Raw genomic sequence first — 27,478 nt, forward strand, 5'->3', positions numbered from 1 at the left:
AATTGAGTGGTCAGCCATGCTGGAGACATCCCAGGAACATGTGCTGGGGCTGGAGTGCTGCTGGCACACGTGCAGCAGGTGAGGCCGGCGCATGGTGATGACTAAGCAATGGATGATGGCATCGCTGTGGGACGGGTCGTGATGTCCCCCAGTCAAGGTGAGGCCTGGCAACACGGCCAAGCCCTGGTTTGTGACATCTCCATGTGATGGATTGTGACTGCTTGGCCCACGCTGCTCTATGCGGGCGCAGCAGCCCAGCCCAGCAGTTCGTGCCTGGCCTCCAACCGAGCGAGTGTGCGAGGACTGGAGTGTGGACAGGGCGAGCTTCGGAGCTGGAACGCGCTCTTGGTGCTGCTTTCGCAGATCTCAGACGCTGTTTCAGAGCCACCTGTGCTGTACCCGGACCCTGCTGGCAGCAGGCAGCCGGGACATCAAGGAGAGGAGCGTGCAGCAGAGCAGGTGGGCAGCATGGCAATGCCTCGTGCCAGGACTCCAGTTGAGCCTAGCAGCGAGACTTGGAGCACTGAGCGATTTGCTCGGGTTGTGCTGTGTGGCTGCTGGCACCAGTTCTTGGTGCCCATCCCACAGTATCACCAGTGTTCCCCCAAGCCCTGCCTGGATCAGGCAGCTGGGGCTACGCAGGCTGTACTTGTAGGAGCACAGGTGAGGGGTGCAGGACATGGCTCCTACAGTAGCTAGTGGGGAACAGGGACCAGGAGGGATTGATGATGAGGGACCAGTGCAGCGAGTGACTGTGGCCTCTCTCTCTCTTTTGTAGTTCGTAACACCTTCTGCCTGCTGCAGCACCTGTGAGGGGAGCAGCTTCCCGACCTCAGCTCTCCCCAGCCCACCACACAGCCCAGGGCCATGGATGTGCCATCCAACTGGACCTGCCCCATCTGCGGGCAAATCCGGGAGGATGTCACCTACGTGACCCCCTGCCAGCACCAGCTGTGCTATGGCTGTGCCATCTGGTGGGCAAATAAGAAGCCGAGTTGTGCCGTATGCGGGCACAAAATTGACACCATCCGATACTCGGTGAGGTCGGAAGAGGATTACCTCGAGTGTGCTGTCCCGCAGCCCACAGCACACTTAGATCACGGCCTGCAGGATGAGCAGGGGCCTGCAGAGCCGGTGCTCATCCCACCTGAGCACAATTTCCCAGCCGAGGTCTGGGCTGCATTTTTCCAACAACATCCGGAAGACCTCGGACCCCTGCTCCAGTGGCTGCAGGAGGAGATCCAGCAGACATCCAGCGACGACTGGTGGGAAGTCTACGTGGGACAGTGCACCACTGTGAACTTCCTGTGCCAGCATGGGCTGGACCAGGAGGCCTTGGTGCAGGCGCTGCAGCTGAGCACCAGCGGCGACGTGCTGCCCTTCGTTAGGAGGCTCATCAGCACCGCTGCAGCCCTCTACGGTCCCACAATCCGCCACCAGCAGGACCACCAAGTCATCCATGCTGCTGGAAGGAGGGAGGACAGCCCTGCAGCCAGCTCCATCAACAGCACCTCCCATCAGGAACCTCCTGCCTTGGGCCCAGACCACTCCAACAGCTGCACTGGGCCCAGTAACGAGGAGCTGCCCAGCAGCTCTACTGCAGGAACTGGGTACCCCAGCACCATCACAGCACCCTCAGTGGAAGAGCAGCAGGAGGAGCCAGAGCAGGCGGCGGCAGCGGGCCCCTCTTCCCAGGGCAGAGATCGCTCGTGTGGGGGGCCCCAACGCCCCCCGAAGAGGAAGGCCCGCAGCAGATCCCAGGACTCTGCTCCGCCCTGCAAGAGGCGGCCCCGGCAGCGGCGCTAGGCCGGCACCGCACTGCTGTCAGAGCATGGCTCCGGCGGGCTGGGAGCCCAACATCTACCTCTCAGCCTGCTGCTTATTATATCTAATAAACATCAGTTACAACTAAGAAGAAAAAATCTTTCTGTTACTGACAAAGCGATTCGCGTAGCTGTTCCTACCCATACTACTTTCTCACCCATTCAGTACTGGAGGTGGGCACAGAAACACAACTTTATTTCCTCCACCATAAGTAGGCATACTTGACAGCCATAGCAAAACATACAAAGGCACAACAGGTTGGAAATGGAGCACACTTTACTCCAGCAATCACATCATAAGGAGCAGTGGGGGGGAAGACAGATTTCTGCACCTGGGGTGGAACACCTCCAGGCCATACTGCAGCCGGGGCCACACAGCTGGAAATGACTCCACAGAAAAGGCCTGTGGGAAAACATGGTTCTGGCACTTGTGATTGCTGTGAAACACTGATGCTGAGCACATGAATGGAGTGGTCAGCCATGCTGGAGACATCCCAGGAACATGTGCTGGGGCTGGAGTGCTGCTGGCACACGTGCAGCAGGTGAGGCCGGCGCATGGTGATGACTAAGCAATGGATGATGGCATCGCTGTGGGACGGGTCGTGATGTCCCCCAGTCAAGGTGAGGCCTGGCAACACGGCCAAGCCCTGGTTTGTGACATCTCCATGTGATGGATTGTGACTGCTTGGCCCACGCTGCTCTATGCGGGCGCAGCAGCCCAGCCCAGCAGTTCGTGCCTGGCCTCCAACCGAGCGAGTGTGCGAGGACTGGAGTGTGGACAGGGCGAGCTTCGGAGCTGGAACGCGCTCTTGGTGCTGCTTTCGCAGATCTCAGACGCTGTTTCAGAGCCACTTGTGCTGTACCCGGACCCTGCTGGCAGCAGGCAGCCGGGACATCAAGGAGAGGAGCGTGCAGCAGAGCAGGTGGGCAGCATGGCAATGCCTCGTGCCAGGACTCCAGTTGAGCCTAGCAGCGAGACTTGGAGCACTGAGCGATTTGCTCGGGTTGTGCTGTGTGGCTGCTGGCACCAGTTCTTGGTGCCCATCCCACAGTATCACCAGAGTTCCCCCAAGCCCTGCCTGGATCAGGCAGCTGGGGCTACGCAGGCTGTGCTTGTAGGAGCACAGGTGAGGGGTGCAGGACATGGCTCCTACAGTAGCTAGTGGGGAACAGGGACCAGGAGGGATTGATGATGAGGGACCAGTGCAGCGAGTGACTGTGGCCTCTCTCTCTCTTTTGTAGTTCGTAACACCTTCTGCCTGCTGCAGCACCTGTGAGGGGAGCAGCTTCCCGACCTCAGCTCTCCCCAGCCCACCACACAGCCCAGGGCCATGGATGTGCCATCCAACTGGACCTGCCCCATCTGCGGGCAAATCCGGGAGGATGTCACCTACGTGACCCCCTGCCAGCACCAGCTGTGCTATGGCTGTGCCATCTGGTGGGCAAATAAGAAGCCGAGTTGTGCCGTATGCGGGCACAAAATTGACACCATCCGATACTCGGTGAGGTCGGAAGAGGATTACCTCGAGTGTGCTGTCCCGCAGCCCACAGCACACTTAGATCACGGCCTGCAGGATGAGCAGGGGCCTGCAGAGCCGGTGCTCATCCCACCTGAGCACAATTTCCCAGCCGAGGTTTGGGCTGCCTTTTTCCAAGACCATCCGGAAGACCTCGGACCCCTGCTCCAGTGGCTGCAGGAGGAGATCCAGCAGACATCCAGCGACGACTGGTGGGAAGTCTACGTGGGACAGTGCACCACCGTGAACTTCCTGTGCCAGCACGGGCTGGACCAGGAGGCCTTGGTGCGGGAGCTGCAGCTGAGCACCAGCGGCGACGTGCTGCCCTTCGTTAGGAGGCTCATCAGCACCGCTGCAGCACTGTATGGTCCCACAATCCGCCACCAGCAGGACCACCAAGTCATCCATGCTGCTGGAAGGAGGGAGGACAGCCCTGCAGCCAGCTCCATCAACAGCACCTCCCATCAGGAGCCTCCCGCCTCGGGCCCAGGCCACTCCATCAGCCGCACTGGGCCCAGTAACGAGGAGCTGCCCAGCAGCTCTACTGCAGGACCTGGGTACCCCAGCACCACCACAGAGCCCTCAGTGGAGGAGCAGCAGGAGGAGCCAGGGCAGGCGGCGGCAGCGGGCCCCTCTTCCCCAGGCAGAAACTGCTCATGTGGGGGGACCCGGCGCCCCTCAAAGAGGAAGGCCCGCAGCAGCACCCAGGACTCTGCTACGCCCTGCAAGAGGCGGCCCCGGCGGCAGCGCTAGGCCAGAACCGCACTGCCATCAGAGTACGGCTCCAGCGGGCTGGGAGCCCAACATCTACCTCTCGGCCTGCTACTTATTATACCTAATAAACATCTGTTATAACTAAGAACAAAAAGTCTCTGTGTTATTGACAACACTTTTCATGTTGCCGACCCTACTCCTGCTGCAAACCTTCTGTCACCTCAGTCAAGAAGTCAGCAGAGCCACCTCGTCCACTCAGTGCAGACATGGCAACATCAGCTGAACAGCAAGAGAGCGGGAGTTACACGTGAAGCACATTAGGCTTTTATTGCATCACATTTCACAGACTACTCTGCAATAAACAGAATTATGAAAAAAAATATGCAACTGAGTGCAGCCATGCATCTTTCATTGTTCTATACTCACACTCCAAAATTTTAGCAAAGATAGGTTTTTTTTTCCCCAAAAGTCTAGACTTAGACATTGCTGAGAGCAGTAACAAACAACCCAGAGCTACTGAGATAACGGAGAAAGCGGACTGGTTTGATATAACTGAAGACAAGCCACTTTTAGTAGATATGAATGACTCTCGGCCGCATTTCACATCAAGCACTGAGAAGCGCATGCAATTCATCTACACAGTAAGCCAAAAGAGTAATGCCCAGACATCAGCAAGGTTACCAAAATGAAATTTAGGCAAAATTTGTACAAACACCTTGAGCTCTTCAGAAGTGAAAATGCTTCTAGGAAATGATCTTGGATAACATCAATGGTATGCTTGTACATTCAAGTATTTTATCTGCTGGATGCTACAGCGAAAATTCTTAAAAGAAATGAGTCCACCAAGCCTTTTGAAAGGAATCGTGCCACTTACTTCGTTGGAAAAACCTACAGCAGCTATTTGTTTCTTAGGGAAGGACAGAGCACAAGTTTTTAAGATATTCTTATCCTCAACAATAAGCTTAGTTCCGTTAAAATTTCTAACAGGATTTTTACTGTGAAACAATGAGGGAAAATTAGAAACAGAAGAGGGATGACAGTTTGGGCTATACCTTGCTTATAGACAATGAAAGGGTTAAGCCTGTGATCAAATCAGTATTGCTTGTTCCAAATAAAGTAGTACACCAAGAAGGTTTAGTGCTCTACCTCTCAGATACCTGTGCAGACTATTTTAGCCAGTACTTAAAGTATTTTGTCTTACACATATCACGTACAGTTTGATAATGCTATGTATCAAAAGAAAAACAAATACAGAAACCTGGTTCCCCTTAGATTGTTATCTGTATTAAATAATGGCCAAATGCACTGCTGGCTTAATTCCATCAAGTTCAATAGAGTCACGCCAGGAAACATTTTGGCCCTAAGCATTTAATGAGCCTGTTACTTGAAAGATTAGGGGCCAGATACATTGGTATAATTCCATTGGTTTCCATGGAACGATGCCAGTTTACAACAGCTGAAGATCTAGACTTACAAGTGAAGTTACTTTTGCCTTAACAAGTGTATATAACACATATCCTCATATAAGTTCAACTTGCCCAATATTTCTGCAAAGATCAAGCGTAGACTATGAGCCTTTCCTGTCTAAAGAAGCCCAAGCCATAATTTCTTCAGTTCTTATTATCAGTCTAAAAACACTGGATTTCCTTTTCCCTCTCCTAAGCTTTCAATTGAGAATTCTGTCAAATTCACACTCTTAAGTCATATTTAGTCTGGCTCTGACAATCACACAGTCACATTCATGAAAATTGATTTCATGAAAATTCTCAAATATGTAAAAGTCATAACACTTTTTTTTATCCAATCTACCTACAAATATTAGCCTTCTTTCCTTCATACAAGACCAATCTATCTCATGCTGTAAGGAAAACCTAAAAATGTGCCAAGTGGGCTCTCATTCCCTAATGAACTTTATTACACTGCATCCAATGACATGCAAAATTGATCTTTTTCCTGTTCCTAAGAACAGTTCAAATTTAGGTATGTTTACCCTCATGGTTATGAGCACTTCCAGTTATTTTTGCTAAAGCTTATTCCAATCAAAGGCTTTAAATAAACACTTTTAAAGTACAGCAAACATCTTTCATACTTTATTCCATACAAGCTGCCTAATTTAATAATCTCTCTCAACCTTCTGAATATGCTGGAAAGCAAAGAGCTAGTCTATCAGCCTAAGTAAGTTAGTTCCAATTAAGGTGATGCACACCTTTGAGGATATAACCTCTTAAAAAGAATTAAAACCATCCTTTGACTAAGGGAATAACATCGTGTTAGTAAAATCTTCCCTTGCTTTGAAAGGACTGAAGTTACAACTAGCTCTCCTGCCAGATTTCTGCTTTGGGGTGGACTTTAGGCACACCACAAGGTAGTTTCAAGAGAACAGAAATAGAAAATCACTACACTCAAATTCTTTAGGAAGAAATTACAAAGTTCTCAACAACTGAGAGGAGACACGCTATTTAACATATAATCAAACCTAAAGAATTCACTATCTGGACAGCCTATAAAGTCCTAAGCATGATATATTGTATTGATCAATTGAGAATATCTCAGATAATCATTTTAATTACTTTGAAATATGTTTATGGAAACCCTGGATAAGAATTGTCATATGGTCTTTAGTTAATTGAAGATTTACCTGATATGTGAAAGGAAGTATGCAAACAGTGCATTTATGTAATAGGAATGGTTAGCAATATAGCATTAGAGCACTCTAGGGCGTGTTTTATTGGTTCATTAAATCTTGCCTCAGGTGTGTTCTACCACTCGAGGCAAGTATTAATGGACCAATAAAAAAGACCCTGGGGTGCCTTAATGCCATAATACTATGGCTGTCTACATTTAAATTAATTTTTAAAATAGCTTTTAAAAATAATTTTCCTTGGTATTTAATACATCCTTCTACCATTTAGAAGTCTGTAGTAGAAAGATAGGAAATGACTAGAAAACAAAAGATAGAAAAGCTCATTGTCTAATGAAAATAAGTAGTTTCTTAACAGTAAAAGCATTAACCTCTTCTACATCAAACATTTCCATACTTTTTTCTTACTTTCTCTTGTATTCCAATTCACTCTCATAACCTGAAACCCATGTGAAAGATATTTATGGAGATCCATTTTGTCCTTATTTGAATGCATTAGAATCAAGTTGTCTTTCAAAGCAATTTGATTTCAACAAGCTTCAAGCTTGGACTTACTTCCCTTGGCATCTTCTAAGTGAATCAAGAATCTCCAGACTGACAAGCTGGTCATATGTTGAAAAAAGGAATACAAAAATGCAAGACCAGTTCTAGCCAGCAGCAGACACAGAACCAGAAAACACAGATCACACAGATGATCTATCTGGAGGAGAAAGGGAGAAAAGGAGGACAGGCTGCTGGGGATTTTCAGCCTGAAAAGAAGACTTCAAGGTGACCTCACATAGTGGCCTACCAGTAACTAAAGGGAAGCTACAGGAAAGAAGGGGACATACTTTTTAACAGGGTCCTAAAATGAGCTTAACAGCAATTAAGATTTAATGTGCATCCAGTTATAAGAAATGCTAGTTAAGGGTAGTAAACCAGCAATCTCCAGAGGGATACACTGCACCAAGGACATACTCTTCCACTTACTAGAGAAGAATTTTCCCATCATTTTGGGACCAGATTGGGTCCTACAGGAAACCTTTATTTATTCCCCCAAATTAGGTATCAGTCTTCCCATGTGGACGATTTAAATGGGTTAGCCAAGGAAAGAGCTAATAATGCGATATGTCCCTTCATTCTAATGACAATCAGCTTGGTACATAGTTAGCAAATTCCTCTCTTTTTCTAAAGTGGTTGTGTTTTAACCATACACACACTCACAAATGAGAGAATCCAATATATCCCAGAATTCTCCCATGTCAAACACAGTGCATGTGCTGTTTCCTAACACTGAGAGAAAGCACTTCTTAACTAGGCATAAACAAGATGTACAGTCTGATAAGGACTGGCAGGTTGGCCAAAATCGATCCTGTGTCACTACCCTAGTTCATGAAAATTAACAGTTTCAGGACTGGCTGCACTTACAAGTTGATTTCTATGTCAAAAGCATAAATGTTTTCCAAATAATAACCAAGGAGCTTTCTGCAATTTATATGTAAATATATAGGCATTACAGATACATTGGAGTTACAACAGTAAGGCACTAACACTGCTTGCTATATAGAAAGTCCTCCTAAATGAAACCCAGAAGTATAACTGCCTTTTTTTCTTCAGTTCTGCTGACTAAATCCACAAAGAGATCCCACCTATTTCAAGTATTTCGAGTGCAACCACTTGAATTCACATTAGATTTATCTCACCCTATAAAAGCACAATTCATTAAACAGACTGATAAAACTGGTCTGTTTAAACTAAGACAATTTTATCACAGTCATTTAAATTATTTAACACTGCTTTCTTAAATCAGTACTTAAAGCTTTCTTTTGACAAGTATTCTTTTAAATAAATGAGCTGTAATTTAAACAATGAGAAAATAATGACCCAGAACAATATATACAATTAGGGTGATATTTTCCAAATATAAATGCTCACTGTTTTTTTTTATTTTCTTTTAAGTGATGCACAGTGTCTTAGGCAATGAACACTTAAACACTGAAGTGGCTTTCACAGCTGATAGTGGAATCTTTCAAAGAATATCTAACAAAAGAGTAACTCCTAATCCCAGATTCTGACAAAGTTTTATCACAGAGATTCCTAGGCAATTTAAGAAGGTCTAACTCAATCCATCCAATTCTGAGCATAGGACAAAAGGTATGAGAACACTGCCATTAAATTAATGTTACCTTTTAACAGTTTGTCTAATCAGTGAAGAACTGTACTCAACTTTGAGATGACCTGATATCATTTGGTTGTACCTCTTCATTATCACCTTTATTCCAACTTGTAACTCCACCTTATTGGAGTTTGAAACAGCTTCTAGATCTTCATAGCACAAAGCCCCATACCTAATTTGCCTAACAAATTCCACTTCATTGACAACAAAATGAAACATGCATTCTGTTTTAAGACTGCTTGTAAAATGCCAGCCAGGCCAATTTTACTCACTCTTAAGTAAAGCAGTTTCACATACTGAATTCACTATCAACCATATCCACTCTTAAATGTCAAACAAATTTTAGCCATGGGGGAAAGACATTGCACCAACTCTATCCTAAATAAGTTCAGAGTTTTCAAAGAAATGTTTCAGATCAGGTACTTTCTTTAAGCTAACCATGAATAGCTGAGCATTCAGCATGCTCTAACAATTCAAATTTAAATATGGAATTTTATTTCATTGCTCAAAGGTAGAGTAACAGCCTTTATCCAGCCACAAGGACAGGGAATGGTTTTACAACACTGCCCCTCTAGAACAACTATTGAAGTTTTCCCATATTGTTGTCCTTATCAGAGGATAAGGATTCCTGTATTTGGGAAACTCTGCGAGCCAAGATAAATAATGCATTATGACACTTTATATGTACACAGGAACCTCTTCTACTTTCCTCTGTTTATATTCCATCACATACAACAATACTTGGCTTGAACTTGATCATTGTGCTTCAGCTTTGTCTAGAGTAACATTACGCCCAATTCTGAAAGACAGTGAGCAATATTCCGCTACCAGAACACCACAGTAGGTAACACTCATACTTCATAAGGTAAAACAAATCTTATCTATAACAGCTCTGATTTTAAACCCAAATGTTTTAAAGCTTTCATGTAAACAAGAGAGAAACTTCCTTGTGTCATATTGTTAAATAGTACAAACATTTTACTACCCCAGAATCTGAAATTAGGGGAGCTGCTCCTGCACTAACATAATGGTCAGCCTCAGTAAGGCTAGCAGAATCTGATACTGACACTCAGATCACTGTCACTACCACCACCCAATATTAAAGAGGACTGCTCCTATCATCAATTGTCTTTTAAAGCTTATAAGAAATAAAAAAAAAAAAACAAACATTTAGCATAAATGAATTTCAAAACCTTCACACTTATATGTGTTCAGAGCAACCAGAGATAAAATTCCTTCCCAAACCAGAAAGTTGGTGATGTTGACAAGAGATGTATCAATAGTGCTGAGATTAAAGAGAAAGAATATTGTAGCTTACACATACCTTTCCTACTCCATAAGTTGCTGACACATTTTTGAAAAATAATGAGATTTATTTAATTGCTACATGGCCATCCTGCACAGTATAAATACATATTCTAACTATAAAAACAGCACACAAAGAAAAATGTACATGCGCTAAGGATTAGTTATAGAGGAGCTAATGGAAAGACAATGCCTCCTGGCTTTACTGAGGAAATGTAATTTCTATAATGAATCTGCCTTTTTTTCTCTTTTTTCTTTTTAATCCCTGATAGTTTAGACCCAGGCAATAGTGTAGATGTTCTAGTAAGAAAAAGTGGTACAGTGGCAATATTATGAAAGACAGAATGGAACCCAAACAAATGAGTATTGAATAGTCAGACATCAGAAGAAAGCAGAAAATTGTTGCTTTAGGAAGGGAAAAAAAGCCAAACCATTTTCAATAGTCATCAGTAGCCAAAAAAACAACAACACAAAACCACCATTAGTGTTTGTTTATTGATGATAACAAGACATGCTTCTGTTAGTATTCCAAAGCCAGCCTAGCCATAGTAATGTTTATTATTACTATTTGTAGCTGTAGGCAGCTAGAGGCTCACTATGTCTATCCCTGTCTTATCATCTTAAAAGATTAATCTTCAAACAATGATCTGTTGATATCATTAATCTTAGTCTTGGACTTCTTTGTTGTTCTTGCCCAGTAATGAACAGTGCCACAAAATATGCCTTGCCTTCAGAAACAAAAAGGATCTGATTTGTTGGGACACTGCACTTTGAGTAATTTCTCACTACTGCACAATATAAATGTAAAAGCACAAACTATTCTCTACATCACTGCCCCATTTTTACACCAAGCCAGCTCTTTTTTTGCATTAGAAAACTAGTGGCAAAATTTTACATGTGCTCCATGACACAAATAGTTGCATGAAGCGCAGGTCAATAGTACAGAACCATAGAAAATGCCAAGTCAGAAGGGATCCAAAAGGATAATTGAGTCCTATATCCACTCAGGACCTGTCTAAAAATAGTACAGAAGTTGTCAACTTTGTGTCACAGAAAAGAAAGGAGACAATCTTTCATTGACAAGGGGCACATTTTTTCCCCCCACAAACTAGAACTACACAAACAGCCAACTGCTCACATAGTTCAACCTCAGATAAAAACTCCAGAGCTCAACTTTCTCTGAGACATCAGTCACTCCCACCCTTTCCCTTCTCATGTGAAAATGATCTCTACTAGAAATAAGTATTCCTTGTTACACAAAAGTCATTTTTGTGTCTTCCAAAGAAAATATATATTTACATCAGAAATTCCAAACCTCTATAACTTGTTGGGGGTTTTTTTTGTGTTTCTTTGTTTGTTTGTTTGTTTGTTTTTTACTTTATTTACCCCTTTTTAGGAAAAAAATATTGAAATATAGGACACAATTTCCACGAAAATCAAAATTCGCATTGAAATCTAGTTCTCCATATATTAGTACTGTTCTAAACTGGTTATCTCAGTGGAGATAAAATAACTTTACTGCTTCCCAAACTAAGCATTTTCCCTGAGCTTGTGCAGTGCTGCTCTGAACTGATAGTCAGGGAAGGGGAAAAGCTAAGTGACACTAAAGCAATGGAATTTTATCAGCAAAGAAGTTTCAAAGCTTATGATTAGGATAATGATTCCCATTTTCTCCATTCAATTTCAGACTGTCCTTCACAGCGTCTCTCTTAGTGTGGATTTCCCTTTATAGATTTCTGGTTAGACCCACTCTCACATTCAGAGTAATGTTCATACTGTGCCACTATACTATATATTGAACTCTGAGACAAGCCCATGGATTACCATAAGCTCAGCTATGTGTACTCTAAATAACACTACAAGCGTTTCTCATACTTTCTAAAATCATCTTATCCTGGAGGTAAATGTTGCTATGCTCAGCCCTTACCCAAAATTAAAATAATTTGATATTTGATCAAATTCCCTTATTTCTGGGAAATTAAGATAAAACAAACACACCAAATTGCTACAAGATGAAAATCTAACAATATATTTAGCCATAGCTAAAACAGTTGAATTTGGAATGCTTAAACTTACTACAAAAAAAAACTATAATTTACATATGCTTAGGTATTTCTACCTCAATTACACCCATTTGCAAGCAACACAAAGAACTCCAAGTCATAAGAAAGAGTGCAAATGAAAAACAAAGAAAGTCAAGACTGCTCTAGTTAAATAATTACAAATTCTGCATAGACAAAGAATAATAACTGGATCTTATTTTACTCCCATTAAATTCTACAGCAAAATTCCCAGTCACTTTAATTGGAGAGAGGAAGATGGGCATATGAAGAAAACACAGAACTCAGCCTCTCTAAATACAGGCTCTGAAACAAGTCATCGTTACAGTCTGTAAGGAGAAGACTCAGAACCCAATTCGGCCTGCAGGTGTACAATTTAGAGTTGAGGTTGGTAAGGAGTTCCCTCCCTTTGCATGTACATACAAGGTTCAGGAGGAAGAAGCTCAGTGGCAAAAGAAACAGAGACCCACATTCCCTGCAATCCCTGTGGGCTCCCTGCAGTAACAGTAAGTGATATCTCACATTCTTCCCAACTCCATTCATTTGAATATCTAACATAGCTGGATTTCCTGGTGTTCTTTCAACAACACAATGAGTTATCTGATCAAAATGAAGATAATCCTGGGGGCAAAATAGGAATAGAACCACCTAGCCTGTAGCTTTCCTGCCATTATTCCCCATCTGTAAAGGAGAAGGATACTGATTTACCTTGCAATTATCCTGCAATAGAGAAATTAAGAAAGTAATAATAATAAAATAATAATAATAATAATAATTAAGCTTATCTGCAGATAAATAAAGCAATGGTCAAGTTCTGAAAACTTGACACAGGAAACATAATATAATCCAGAAGCAACAACTTTGCTCTTTCTGCGCATCCTATCCTTCTCTGTCTTCGTATTGCTCTTGTAGAACAAGGTTATATTATCAGGTGATGCCATGTCACAGCATATCACATACAGGTCTTTTCTTCTTTCCCCCCCACCCCAACTCTTTTAACATAATCATTTTTAATACCAGAATGCTTATGTCGTATATAATAAATATGTAGCATATTGCATGAAAATCAAATCTCTTGAGATTTGTTTTTTAATCAAAAAGTATCCAAATCTGAAAAACCTTGTATATGCATTTAAGTTCACATCATAAGCTGTGATGAAGAGGGGTTTGGCCTCTTCTCCCAGGAAACAAACAGGACCCAAGGAAATGGCCACAAGTTTTACCAGAGGAGATTTAGATTAGACATACTGTAAAACTTATTCTCTCAGAGAGTGGTCGGGCGCTGGAATGGCTGCCCAAGGTGGTGGTACAGTCACTGTCTCTGGCAATGTTCAAGAGGCATCTGGATGAGGAGCTACGAGATATGGTTTAGAGGCTTGTAGCAGCAATGGTAATGGAGGACTGTTGAACTAGATGATCTTGTATGTCCTTTCCAATCTTGTGATTCTATGATCAGTGAAATTTCTTGCATGAATGTCATCAAGCTTGCTGATGACTCTTCACAGCACACTGGCTGAGAAGAATTAAGGTAAAAGACTAGAATAAACAAAAAAGTTGGAGCATTTAAAAAGTGCAAATAAAGCAGAAAAACTCAGATGACAGTGGAGGGGGAAAATAAAGTCAACCACTTCATTGCAGCAAAGGAGCTATCCAGCAAAATCCAGCCAAAAAAATCCTTGCTTCCAAATTTTGTTTATATTTTTAGTCCCTGTTAAAACATTCCTTAAATATGCAAGCAACGTCTTTGAAAAGCAGTAATTGTGATATTAAATTTTATTGAAATTTGCTGGGTACTGATTTGTGTACAGGCTCTTGTACTGAGTTCCCATGAAGCCATAAAACGTTTAAAATACTGTCTGTGCAAATGCAAAATTTATGAATTCACACATCTCTGCTTGATTTATGTGAAATAATAATGCACTATTTAATGCTTAAACATGGCTAGGAGCAATGCTAGGCTATCAAGATGTACAATGAAATAATAGATTTATAAGACGGATAACCTTCCTGCCTAGAGAAGCTTGTTTAAAGGTGTTGTACAGATATATTAAACTATATGTAATTTTATACTAACTTAATGCTGTAGGCCTATACTGCAAGCAGTAAAAGATTACTGCCACAGTATTTGCAATAATAAAATGATCTGGCTATTCAACATAAGGTATCAGAGGAGTGGAAAAAATACTTTATGATTTCAAACTTTTTACTCCTCTCTTTTGATTTAAGCAGTTAACAGCTATCCTTGCTTTTTTACCACTCACTGTCAACAACTGTCATCAAAATTGCTATTCTTCAGTTTTCTGGGGATGACGTCTTTTTTGTTGTTTTGTTTTTTTTTTTCCCCTGACACTAAACAACAACAGATTTGATTACTTTCTGCACTGGAATAAAAGGGACTTTACAAGGTCCACGGCACCTCTTTTAGATTAGACTTCTGCTGAGGTGGAAACTATCACTGCAACCTTGTTATGAGTGGTAATTTTCATCAGTTGCATATTCCTCACAAGATATACATAAGTTGTAGAATCTGGCCCTTAATTCAACAAGTAGCACATAACACTGCATAGGTATTCACATTACTGGCTGACATTAGCAGGACTATTTACAAAAGAATGTGAAAAACAGAAACTCAGCATCACATACTGGAGAACTTGTATCATTAATTCAATTACAGGTAATCCTTTTACATACTAGAACAGCCCCCACGTACTCCACATAAAATATTCCCCCATAGTAGAGTCTGTTATAACTGTTTCTGCAACCCTACAGGCTTTGGGAGGTATGGCTGGAAAGCTGCCTGATGGAAAAGGACCTTGGTGTGCTGATGGATAGTTGGCTGAATATGAGCCAGGTGGCCTAGAAGGCCAATGTCATCCTGGCTTGTATCAGGAATGGTGTGGTGAGCAGGATTAGGGAAGTCATTTTGCTCCTGTACTCGGCACTGGTGAGGCCTCACCTTGAGTACTGTGTTCAGTTTGGGGCACCTCAGTACAAAAAGGAAATGGAGGTACTGGAGCAGGTCCAGAAAAAGCAACAAGGCTTGAGAAGGGCTTGGAGAATCAGCCCTATGAGGAGAGGCTGAGGGAGCTGGGGCTGTTTAGTCTGGGGAGAAGGAGGCTGAGGGGAGACCTTATTGCTCTCTTCCAGTATCTGAGAGGTGCTTACAGTGAGAGCAGGGCTGGTCTCCTCTCACTGGTGACAGGTGACAGGATGAGGGGAAATGGCCTCAAGTTGCACTTGAGGTAAGCTCAGGTTGGATATCAGGAAAAACTTCTTCACAGAAAGGTCAGTTAAGCACTGGAATAGGCTCCCCAGGGAGGTGGTTGAGTCACCATCACCGGATGTATTTGAGAGCCATTTGGATGTGGTGCTCAGAGATATGATTTAGCAGAGGGTTGTTAGAGTTAGGGTACAATGGTTAGGCTGTGCTTGGACTTGATGATCTTTAAGGTCTTTTCCAACCTAAGTAATTCTATGATTCTATGATTCTTCCCTTGTAAGGAAATTCATAGTAAAATTCAACAGCAAACAATTGACCCCATAGTTTCATCTTTTCCTCTTACCAGTTTTAGTCCTATTTATAAAATGTTTTGTCTAGACTTTTTTTTCCCCTTAAAAAATAATCTGTATATTATTAGAAGAAGTTGGTCCCATTTTGTGAGAATTCTAGTGTGTAAAAAGTAAGGCCAGGTCATAGATACCTTACCTGCACTGCTGTATTCTTAGTTATTAAAGCGAGTGGGTTTGTTTAAGTCAATCATTTTGAGGGTTGGAGGTGAAGGGTGAGGATTAAAAGAACTACTAACATTTTTGATGGGCAACTTCACATAGTACACAAAAGTTACTTCATTTTTCATCTTGTACATAGGATTTCCACAGACTGAATCCTGCTCCTTGATACACTCAGACCAGGACATAGTTTGGAACTTGCACAGAATGTGTTCAAGTGATTCCAGGTTTTGGTATGCAATTACTAGCTTATAGACATGAATAGAAATCACATCAATTCAAATCCAGTTAAAGATTTAAGCCAGTCAGTACAAAACAAGTAAAGAATAAAGGCAGTGCAGTATAAAATTAAGTTGAAATACCTTCCCACTCAACTTAAACTTAGTAAAGCCATTCGTTGTGAATTTAATTTTTCCAGACAGCTGCAGTTCTACTTCTGCATTCATACAGACCAGTCATACTCTCTACACAGTAGCGTTCATGCTATGTTTGGACCTAGCTGAGATCCATGAAACAAGAACTTTTCCAGTTATAAACTTCAAGAGATAGATAGAAATTATGGGAAAAAAATCATCTCCAATTGCAGATGTCTGAAGTGTAGGTATCTGGTCATGAGCTCATCAGTAGTAGTTCTGTGTGTGATCTGTCTCATATTTAAGGTCAAGACAAATCATATCCTAGAGATACCTATTTCTGTACGTTGACTACAAGCACAAACTACCAAGCAAATTTTAGAGTTCTGCTCCGCAGCAGTTTAAAGACACACAGATTCCAGTCTGAGCTTTTAAAAAGCACTTACACCTTAGCCAATACTTTCCTTTTTTCAATCTTAACGTGAATTAATAAAGAATATACAAGCTACATTATGTTTGTTATAGAGAACGACTGAAGCTAATGTTGCCCTCCCCCAGGAGGGGAGGGAAGGAAGAAAGGGAGCAACTCAGAACTTACTGCATAGATTTCTGCTGACTCAGCGGGTGTATCACAAGTCAGCACTGAGGTACACTATTCACACTCCCATTCTCCTCTGAGCTTGTAAGACTCCTGCATGGGAGAGTTTGTATTCTCTGGCACAAGCATGTAGGATACAACAGACTTTGGCTTATTTTATATTGTTCTTTGATAGCTTTCTATATTTTCCAAGTATCCTAACAGACCTCTAGCTAAACACCCTAATGAGACAGGAAAGTGCTGTTCAGCTACCAAGTAAAAGGAGGAACTGAAAAACTGATATTACAGTCTATGCATTTAAACCATTCACAAAATATCTGTGATTTAGTTTCTGGACTTTCTTTTTGTGTCTCCCAAAGCATAACTTCAAAATGCAATCAGTACCAACTGCTTTGAGCTCAACAGGAGCTGAGATCATTCACCTTTCCTGAAAATCATGTTGAAGGTATTTCAGTGTAGGCCTGCAAGAAGTAAAGCCCAGAAAATAGGGGACTCTTTTGAACATGTTTTCCTGAATTACTGGCTTATAAAATAAAACATCTGCTAGCCGCTCTAATAGTCAACTTAATTAACAGCACAGAAAGAAATGCTATGTTTGAGCACCTAAATCATATACCTGCATGTAGCATAACTACTTACGCATGTTCATGTTTCCGATTCCGTTATTTATCACAGCTCCTTATTTTAAACATAAATGCAGAACTCACAATTGTAAATACTCTGGTTTACTTGCTCTTTTTTTCTTTCATATTTATTTTATTCTCAGCAGTGGTTAGCACATAACAAACATTCTAAGGGGAAAGAACTTTGTTTTTTGCTAATGACGCTTTTAATAGCCACTTAAGCCCAGATGAAGTAGAGTGTAGACAGTTTTATATATACCTAGGTGTTGAGCCTTCTTTCTAACCAGTAAAAACTGCTCTTGCAAAATTTAGAAAGAAATGAAGTCCAAACTAAATAATATTTTACTTCCATGAATGTTAGCAACAGCTGAAAAATGTTAGAATGTTTCCTGCATTTTCAGAATCTGAACAAATATTTTTTTAAGCTAGTGTGGTATTGAGCATTTATGGCTGGGTGTGCTGCAAAGCCACGTAGAAGATGGTGAAGGGAGGTGAAGGTGACATAGGCTTCATGAATCATGGAGTCTCATCTGGTAAAAAATTATCCTACAGTTCCCCATTTGGAAAAGAAGCAACTTCCAAGAGAAAGGCAAAATAACCCCCAGTGTGAAATTAGCCGTTCTCTTTAATCTGCACAAACCCAGACACTTACAGGTTCTCTAATAAATAGTGACAACTTTGACTTTAAAGCCTCCATTACCCAAATTTGCGGAAAAAAAAAAAAAAATCTAGATAAAAGCTTTCCAATCAGAGTTCCACAATCAGAAAGGAGAAATAAGAAATGAACTATATACTAACATATGTGTATTTAACAACTACAATTATAGGCATTTAGAATAAAATTCTTTCTTCCATTAACTAGAGATTTGCCACTAAGATTTGATGCAAGATATGCAATGAAACTTGCCTTAGGTAACCACAGGAGAACCAAAAGAAATCCATGAGCTTCATCCAAGGTCATTTTTAACTAAGTTGTAGCAAAATTACAGTGAAAACTTCAAAAGTAGATAATAAAAATTATTCCATGTGGGTATACTCTCAGAGGGAGAGAAGAACTGTTATATATAATACTAAATAATAAACTCTGATGTAATACACCACAAATAGAACAACTTCCCCATCCTATCATGCTCACTATCTTTATAATGCCCAGCCTCTGAAACAAAAGATTCATTCACTTCCAAAAGTGCACAATTTCTGTGCAAGTCAACTCTGGATGCACTTCAGTGAAAAGCTTCAAAAACTGTAAAATACTGTAAGTGTAATAGAAAAGCAAGAACGCTCATTGCATACAGCATTGAGGGTCAGAAAACTGGAGACTGAAAGTATCTCACAAAAATCCAAACATCAGATACTAACAGATACATCTCAGTGGGATGAGTTTCCTCAAAGTCCCTAATATAATTGTAATACAACTTTGTGAGAAGCAAATAGAAGAAAGGAACGCTTGCAAAATAATTTCTATTCCTGAAGATTTACTTAACTACAATATCATATTAGCCATGAAATAACCCCAACTTTAATTTCGATGGGATATACTGATATGTTTTATAAGGACATTTTATAAGGACAAAGACCACATCTTAAGCCAAAGTCACTGTTCTGGGTATTCTACTAAACAAATGCTGGCATTCCAGTAGTGCAACATGGTACCTACTGCACACAAGGTAGGCTGTTCTAGTCTGGACCTTTATTCAAGTAAAACGTACCAAGACGTTCTTCAAGAAAGTAGCAGTCAATGAGAGGCACATGCCAATACTGCTAATGAATAAATACTGTAAATATATAAAACTGTATTCCCGTATCAGAACACATCACATATTAAACTGGAAAAAAACCAAAACATACCAAATTCTGGCCTCCATCAATACTTTCCTCTAATTCCAAAGTACTTCTTGTGAATTTGAGCCATTTCTACTTGTCCCTCAAAACTCTTTTAGTTCCCGTTGCATAACTTCAGAAAAATTCAGCTGAACTTTCTAAGAAAACGCTCCATTAGACTATGACTAAGCATCTAAAGTTTCAGAGCCCAAGAGGGAATTTCCTGCAAAATTACAAGCAATTGAACATTTCCACTACAATTAATCGTGTGCCCTAGGAAATGTACATCTCAGACAATTAAATTTTCTCCTACTTATTCTCAGTACAGCATTTTCAGTTGGTCATAACCTTTTCTTGACTCCATTTTCTTAAAGTGGATGGTCCTCCTAGGAGTGTCCTATGTCATTTCATAATTTTATGTCTTCCAGTATGTTTAAGACTTGCACAATCAGGTGCTTAAAGCTATATTTCTACAGTCATATGTAGGAACAAAAGGGTAGTTTCATTCCACATAATTTCAGGCATTACAGCTCCGGTTGACTTTAGTAAGAGTATGAAGGTGCTTTAGTCTGTACAGCTAAAAACTTAAAACTACTCTTTTTAAAGAAGTGGCTAATTTTGCTATAGAATCAATATTACTTCATTTTGAATGATAAAATAAGACCACTTATTTGTGGAACTAGGATTGTTCTGATCCAGTGAATGCAATAGCCAACAAGGTTCTGCTCTATCTGCCCTCGGTTTAAAGCCATTGATTCCACAAAATAGTAGATCCGCAGAATTACACATTTCAGTGTTGATCACATTTAATTTTGAAATAAAATGTTTTCCATTTGATGAGGAAAACGAGTAAACAGAAGCGTGACAATACAATGAAAAACACCAATTGACATAACACACTAATACATTCCAGTGTCATCTAAAACATAAAACCTTTTTGTCCCAAGGGCATAATGTACAAGGGCTTCTGCTACTCATCTCACACCAAAGAGGTATCTTGACAAGTGAATAATTTCGGGAACACAGTGAAACTCAACAAGTAAAGACCAGTTCAAAGCTGATTTTTTAAACAGAATACTTTGGTGTTTATGCACTAGCATTATATAAGATGTGGATTAAAGCTAGAAAGCTTGCAAAATAGCATGTTTCACTGCCTGGGTTTCAGAACAACACTGCAGAGCATTCTCAGATACTGGGAAAAGGAATACAGGAAGAATATTGTATCCCTTTATCTGCATGCCACATCATCCCTCAACATGGGAAAAACTAACCCCATGAATTAATTCTCCCTCTTCCCATCTACTTGCACTGAAAGGACTGCTGTAGTCTCAGGCAGCTGATGGAAGCCATAGAAATTTACCTGGTGTTGTTCTGACTACCAGTCTTGTTACAACTTCAGGAATGGGACGGAGGTTCCCTGCGCTGAAACACAGGAAAACAAAATGGGATTCCAATATCCTTTAAAAATAATGTTTACATGCAGATGTAAACAATAACTCTTGTCCCTCTCCAAGTAAGGAAATCCAACTGTTGCAATTATCTATAAGGAGAGTTTTGTGCAGTGAGGAACCATTATTTGTTTCTGGCAGCAGGATTCCCATGCTTAAAGCCCCTAACTAAACAGGTCATTCCTGATTGAGTACTTTCCATTCTCCACAGTCTGGAAGTCCTCTGGATGTATGAATAAACTGTGTAACAAAGACCACATTAATACACATCCTGGATGACTCAACTTACTACATTCACTTTCTTTTCTATTCACTGTACTTTTTACAGACACCGCTGCTGAAAATAACATTATTCTGAGGGTGCATAAGGAAAAAAATGCAGAAGAAACATCTCACCATACAAAGTAGGGAAGTTAACAAGCCTATATTAAGCAACAGGAATATTTTTTTCCTGGTAGTAAATACAGAACACAATAAGTCCAATGAGATTTACAAGGTGTTAATATACCCTAAGGTAAATAAATGTATTTATGATCCTCAAGGAGCTCTGAGATGGTTAAGCAGACTTAGATTCATGGATGCGTGCAACACAAGTATAAAAACAAAAGCAAAAGAAGTTTTAAAGCACGGAGTCACAGAAGTGGCTGATACAGTGAAATGGTTCCCTCTTCTGGCCAAAGCTGGAAGAGAGTAAACTCTCATTTCACTTTTTAACTGCAATTGGATTCTCCATAGAATTGTATTTTTATTTTTAATACTAATTTCACTTTACACAAAATATTAACTAAGCACTGTTTAAACATACTGTCTTAAATTAGGGCAGAGATGAGGTAATGTTAAGAAAACTCCTTAGTGAAGGTCACATAACTGGCCTGCAGCACTTTGGATATATACAACCTTGCATATATTAGCATAAAGTTTTCTAAAAAGGTGTACAAATTAGCGGTCACTCCATGAATATGCATTTCTTCGAAAGAAAGAAACTGTAAGAAACAGCCAAAGGCAAAAAACATCAGCTAACAGCATTTTATGAAGAAAAGTCTTTCCGCTCATAAGTAACTATTAATTTCTATCAACACTCCAATGCTGGCATCAGGTGAAAGAAAAAGCAGTTTTTACAGGTAGACACAAGAAACAATAAGCAGTTCTGTGCAGACAATTTAAGCAAATGTACTTTTTTATCAATCTTCAATTACATTGACAGATATACTTTAAAAGTCTATGACAATGTATAGGAAACAATAATAAAGTTCAAAAAATAACACAAAAATCCTCGTTTCTACACATTCCACTTGAGAACCTAACTACTCTGTTAACAATGCTAGTACTCATTCAATAGCACAGTATCTTTTCCCCACAAGACAAACAAGAATATTTTAATACATTAATTTGTAATAGGAAGTCAGCAAATTGCAAGTTGAACTGAAAGAGCAACTCCTAGGGCAATCAGTAAGAAAGTATTTAAATAATATAATTTTAGAGTTGAATACATAACTGACTGCTTTTCTACAGTCAGAAGCTATTCTGGACCTCACCAAAGGAAATATGATCAGTAAAATAAACAGCGTAGAAAACAAAGCTGCAAGAACTAAGGACACTTGCAACAAAGAAAGAAACTCATCAAGAATTGTGGCAATAATTTAGAATGGTATTGAAGCCAAAGTGTTCATTTAGAACACTACCGGTAACAGTAGTTACCACAGGAACTAAATCCACAGGCAAACCTGCATACATATAGCAAAATAATGGCCAATAGCAAAGACCCAGCTGAAAGTTTGCAATAAAACACCTTTTACACCACTTCAGTAAACTGAAGGGAAGATGGAAGACACGGGACTTCCAAGTTTTATCCTGATTTTAAAGCTCTGACAAAGAATTTAAAGATGACATTGACAGCCATGTTCTCCTATTGAAATGCACATAGAATTAAGGATAGGTGTGAAGTGGATGTATTTGATGCTTCACTTTACTTGGTTGTAAGCAGACTAAGTTCAGCCATTTGCCTACTCTGAACACCATCTACTTGTCCCTGTACACCACTTCTCCCACCTTCATCCCTCTTTCTATATCTATTTCCTTTCCAGGCTCTCCCCTCCCACCCTCCACCCTTCTTTCTAGCTTCCATGTACTGTACTATGTTCTGACAAAAGCCAACATTCACTTTTAAAGATGAGACAATGAGTTTTCCGATTGATACTCTTCTGGGACTTTGCTATTCCCTCTCCTAGATTTCCAGTTCCTCAAATGCTAAAAATCCTATCAGCGTTAACTGCTATAAATAAGAAACAACAGAAATCTCACTGTGCAGCACACGTTATTGAAACCTAAGAGTTACCTGGTTAAGGATGACATACTGGGGAAGAACTTGTTAAAACATTTATTCTGGTCTTTTGTGCTTTAGGACTTATACTATTAGATTTCAAAACGAACTCAAAGCACCAAAAGTTGTTTGTGAAAGGGTCCTCCTCTCCTCCACCAACCTGATGTGGCCAAGTAAATCTGAATACCTTGTTTTTCTTCCACTTGCCTCACTCATTATATAGATACTGAATCTGCAGCCTCTGATTCAAATCCTGCTTTTTTCATTCAGTATGAATCAGAGCAGGCCAATTCGATCTTAGTAGTAAAGCAGAAGCAACAGTCAAAAGCAAACAGAGTACATAATTTTGGCTCTACAGCAGCCCACAAAGAAATTGAAATTAAGAATATGGAATAACAAGAGGAAGATTTTGAACCAGGTGTTAGTCTGTGTGCTCACAGCTGGAAAAAACACCACCACTGAAATAGCTCCATACAGAACTGTGGTAAAAAGAAACAAGCCTTGCTCATAACGAATAATTCCATCTAAAGAAGCAAATTGTGCAGGGCCAAGGACAGGATTGAGTATCAACCTGTGATCATCCATCCTATTCTAGCTGCTGGCATGTTGCCTACCATGACTTTATGCCATGCTAAGAGGGCTGTCCCAGCTAAAATCCAGGCTTGGTTTGAGAGCTAACTCAGAACAGCAGTTGCTCTCAATACACAGTACAAATGAATACAGTCTATTCCAGAGTACAGGTAAGAAAGGGATGAGTTTTATAGACACAAACAATAAAATTTGCCTTTGTAATTTATATCAAGGGTAAAAAAAAGGACTGCATTGCTTGCACCTGAGCTCCCCTGGGTTGGCCCTGCCTACCTATCAGATGTTTAATCAGTGTTTTATGCAGTTACTTTGTCATAATCTGCCAATTCATGAGTATAAGCTGATTGAGACGCTTAATTTCATGGTGAGACAACTGTGCACAGCCATCCCAAACATAGCTGTCTTTCAATTGCTGTCACCAATGCTAAAATGCACCATCCTCTGCCTCACTGTACTCACATCCACTAGTTAGTCTCCAAAAATGCTCAACAAGTGTTGCTTAATGTCAATGGGATTTTTTTCCACATGGAGGAATTCAATTACACATCTTTGCATCACCTTCACTTCCATGCCAAACATCGTTCTGTCAGACTGCCCCCCTGCTGCCATCTTTTGAGCAGCAAAAAATATATTAAAAAATGTAAAAGAAAAAATGCAATGGAGTATGAGTGGGAAGGTTCAACCTTTACTGTCATACCACCAATATCAACCTCTGATGTAGTAGGCTAACATAATAAAATAGGAGGCATTACTTTCAGATCAGAACTTGTAGTTTCTATGACTTTATTGGCTCAGGAAAAATAAGTTAATCAGCACATGTTATTGTTGACATTATCATTCTCCCAGAACAACAGAAGGTTGCTACCATAACTGTAATAAGAACAATAAATCCAAAAACTTCACAGTTGAGCAATCTGAATCCTGCACAAGCTATCCTTAAGCAACATATCCAATTTTACAAGTAGCAGTCAGTCCTTCGAATGTGAGAAAAATAATGAAAATAATGAAAGGAATCAATGGACCACAAGACAAATGTTTTGATGAACAGAGAACACTGGGAATAAAAATTGTATATTTTTAACTTCTCATGGTTTGTTGGTGTTGTTGTTTGTTTGTGTTGTGGGGGTTTTTTGAGACAGACAACATAGGAACACTTCAAACTGAGTCACACACATAGCAAATTTCCATGAAAGTTAAGAACTTGGTATTTAGATACACCACTGCAACCTAGTAAAGTGGCTTCCTAACAAAAATCATTCTCAATTATTATTTATTCTGATATAAGTTATTATTAATTCTGTTAAAAACCTATGACATTACTTATCACATATGCTCCATACTTCAGATTTTAGAATCATGGAATGGCCTGGGTTGAAATGGACCGCAATGATCATCCAGTTTCAACCCCCTGCTATGTGCAGGGTCACCAGCCACCAGACTAGGCTGCCTGGAGCCACATCCAGCCTGGCCTTGAATGCCTCCAGGGATGGGGCATCCACAACATCCTTGGGCAACCTGTTCCAGTGCCCTCTGAGTTAAAAACTTCCTCCTAATATCCAACCTGAGTTTCCATAGTCTTCTAGAAAATACCACTAATAATATAAAAATAAAATAAAATAAAATTAGACCATATCCACAGGGAAGAAAGAAAAAAATCTACAGATTTTAAGAGGTTTGCTTCTCACTCTTAAATGACAGCAGTTCACCTTTCTGTCAAGTTCTTGGGCTGTTATGGGCTGTTATAATTCAGCTTCCCATTTCTAACATCAACATAAACAAGTGGAATCAAATTACAGTTTAATGGCTTTGGACACGTAGGTAAATTAAATATTATGCATATTATCATATTACCTTTCAGTTTTGCTTTTTTAAATTTAATGTAAAAGGGAACAAAATATTCTTAATTAGTAGCAACCATAGAGAAGCAACAAAAAGAAAAGCAGACCTCAGAGTTGAGTAAGGTAAGAACAACTACCACGCAACTTATCTAATTTGGGGGTAATAAAAAATAATTTTTTATTATTTGTTTTTATTGTTATTTTTGTTTGATTGGTTTTTCTTCCATCAAGGTCTAATGCAGCTCAATGTATCACCAACTTAGAATGTTGTAAACCCCGGGACTACTCAGGGGGCACACACCAAAGTTTGTAAAAGTTAAGAAGTAAACATAAGCAAAGTGAAAATCTGTTGATAAATAATCTACAGGCTCACAGATGTTTGAGTACAATTTGCTCAGCTTTAATTCCATGTCTTCTGATTGTGGCTTACTGAAGTCAACAGTAAATGACAAATTCACCTTGGATGTCATTCAGTTTTGCACTCGATTGGTATTTGTGCCAAATGCACTCCTACATGGAAGGAAGATGTAATGTTTAAACTGCAATGGCACTGCATGGTGTTCCCTTACACAGTACTCAGTTGTGACTGACATGTATTTCTATGGACAGCTTCTCAGACAGGTCTGCATTTACAAGGGATGATGCCAAGCACTTCCCTTTTGTATTGCTGATGGTCTTCATGCTGAGAGGTGACTCTTGACATTTTGGCATATTGATGTGAAGAACATGGATACATTTTCCTGCAGTTTTGCATAAGACATATGGGAAGCAGAATGTACCTGTCACAAGTTGCCAGCCATAATATATAGCTTGTAAGAAAACATAACCTCTGGGAATATCCAAATGATATTAATATAGTATGGCTAAACAGACAGAGGCCGTGGTCAGGCCTGGCGCATAAGGGTACAGCTGCCATTGACTTTGGATACTGTAACACTTTCTTACACCACAGTTGTACCTGGTCCCAAATGACTATCTGCATAAAATAAACTCCATGCTTGAGCTAATCACAGCACTACAGTAAAGACAAAAAAAGTTAGACTGCCACATAACCTTCACTTCTTTCAGGGTTATTATGAAAGCCTTTGAAGTAGAAGGAAACAGAAATCACCTTCAAGCCACTGAAGGCTCTCTCCTGAATATCATCACACAGAACATACATACTATTTCAATGCCTACACGATGGATCAAATAACCTACAATAGTTATTCCCACACTGTAATTTTCTCCAAACGTAAATAAAAACAAAAATATTGTATCCAGAAACAAAACTGAAAATAGAAATAGTACATTGAAGCAAAACAAACAAACAAAAACAGTTCTTCAATCAGAACTTGAATGGTGGCAACTGCTAATAATATAGAAAGATATACAGACTTCCCAAGCTAAAACAAATATTTTTAATCAGAGTAGAAATGACAGCAAAGAGAAAAAGACATTAAAACTGTCTTTATCTCAACCCACAAGTTCTCCTTTCTGCTTGTCTTCCATCCCACTAGGAGAGAGCAAGCAATCAGCTGTGTGGTGCTTAGCTCTCTACCGGGGTTAAATCACAATACTGACCCAATAGCAAATCAAACTGAAAAAGAGAGGCTAGAAGCAAAAGTAATCTTCATCTACATTAGTCCTCAAATCACCATCTCTAAAACCTGTATAAAGGCTTGGGCAATCTAAATTATCAGCATGTTAACAAAGCTTCAAGTTTCTCACACCTGCAGCACATTCCTAACAGCCGAGTCACATAACCTCTTCAGTAGGAACAGAAGTGAAATTAAAAAATACAAAAACTGAAAAGAAATTATTTGTAACCATTAAATTTACCTCCCACTCATAGCTGACTTCAGATGACACAACAACTAAAAATCATATGAAGTATGTCATATTTTGAACTCATATCTCAAGAAGCCTACTGTGAATTATGGAAGAGCACGACACTGAACATGCA

The 27,478-nt window shown here is 40.3% G+C and overlaps 2 protein-coding genes and 1 long non-coding RNA gene across 3 annotated transcripts in view; 2 read left to right on the forward strand and 1 right to left on the reverse strand.

The window, feature by feature from the left end:
- The window catches only part of LOC146761942 (uncharacterized), a 126,218-nt gene that overhangs the window by 82,442 nt on the left and 16,298 nt on the right, over positions 1 to 27,478 (reverse strand). The window lies entirely within an intron of this gene.
- LOC146761944 (uncharacterized) lies at positions 528 to 1,806 on the forward strand. The gene has a single exon (XM_085540882.1). It carries the CDS (start codon positions 868 to 870, stop codon positions 1,804 to 1,806), a length of 939 nt encoding a protein of 312 aa, XP_085397008.1. The 5' UTR covers positions 528 to 867.
- On the forward strand, positions 2,233 to 4,367 carry LOC146761945 (uncharacterized). Its single transcript, XM_085537758.1, has one exon. It carries the CDS (start codon positions 3,155 to 3,157, stop codon positions 4,091 to 4,093), a length of 939 nt encoding a protein of 312 aa, XP_085393884.1. The 5' UTR covers positions 2,233 to 3,154; the 3' UTR covers positions 4,094 to 4,367.

Source organism: Coturnix japonica, chromosome 2, assembly GCF_054131305.1.
Source record: "Coturnix japonica strain WE chromosome 2, WE-NBRP24, whole genome shotgun sequence".
In the NCBI taxonomy this organism is placed as follows: Eukaryota; Metazoa; Chordata; class Aves; order Galliformes; family Phasianidae; genus Coturnix; species Coturnix japonica.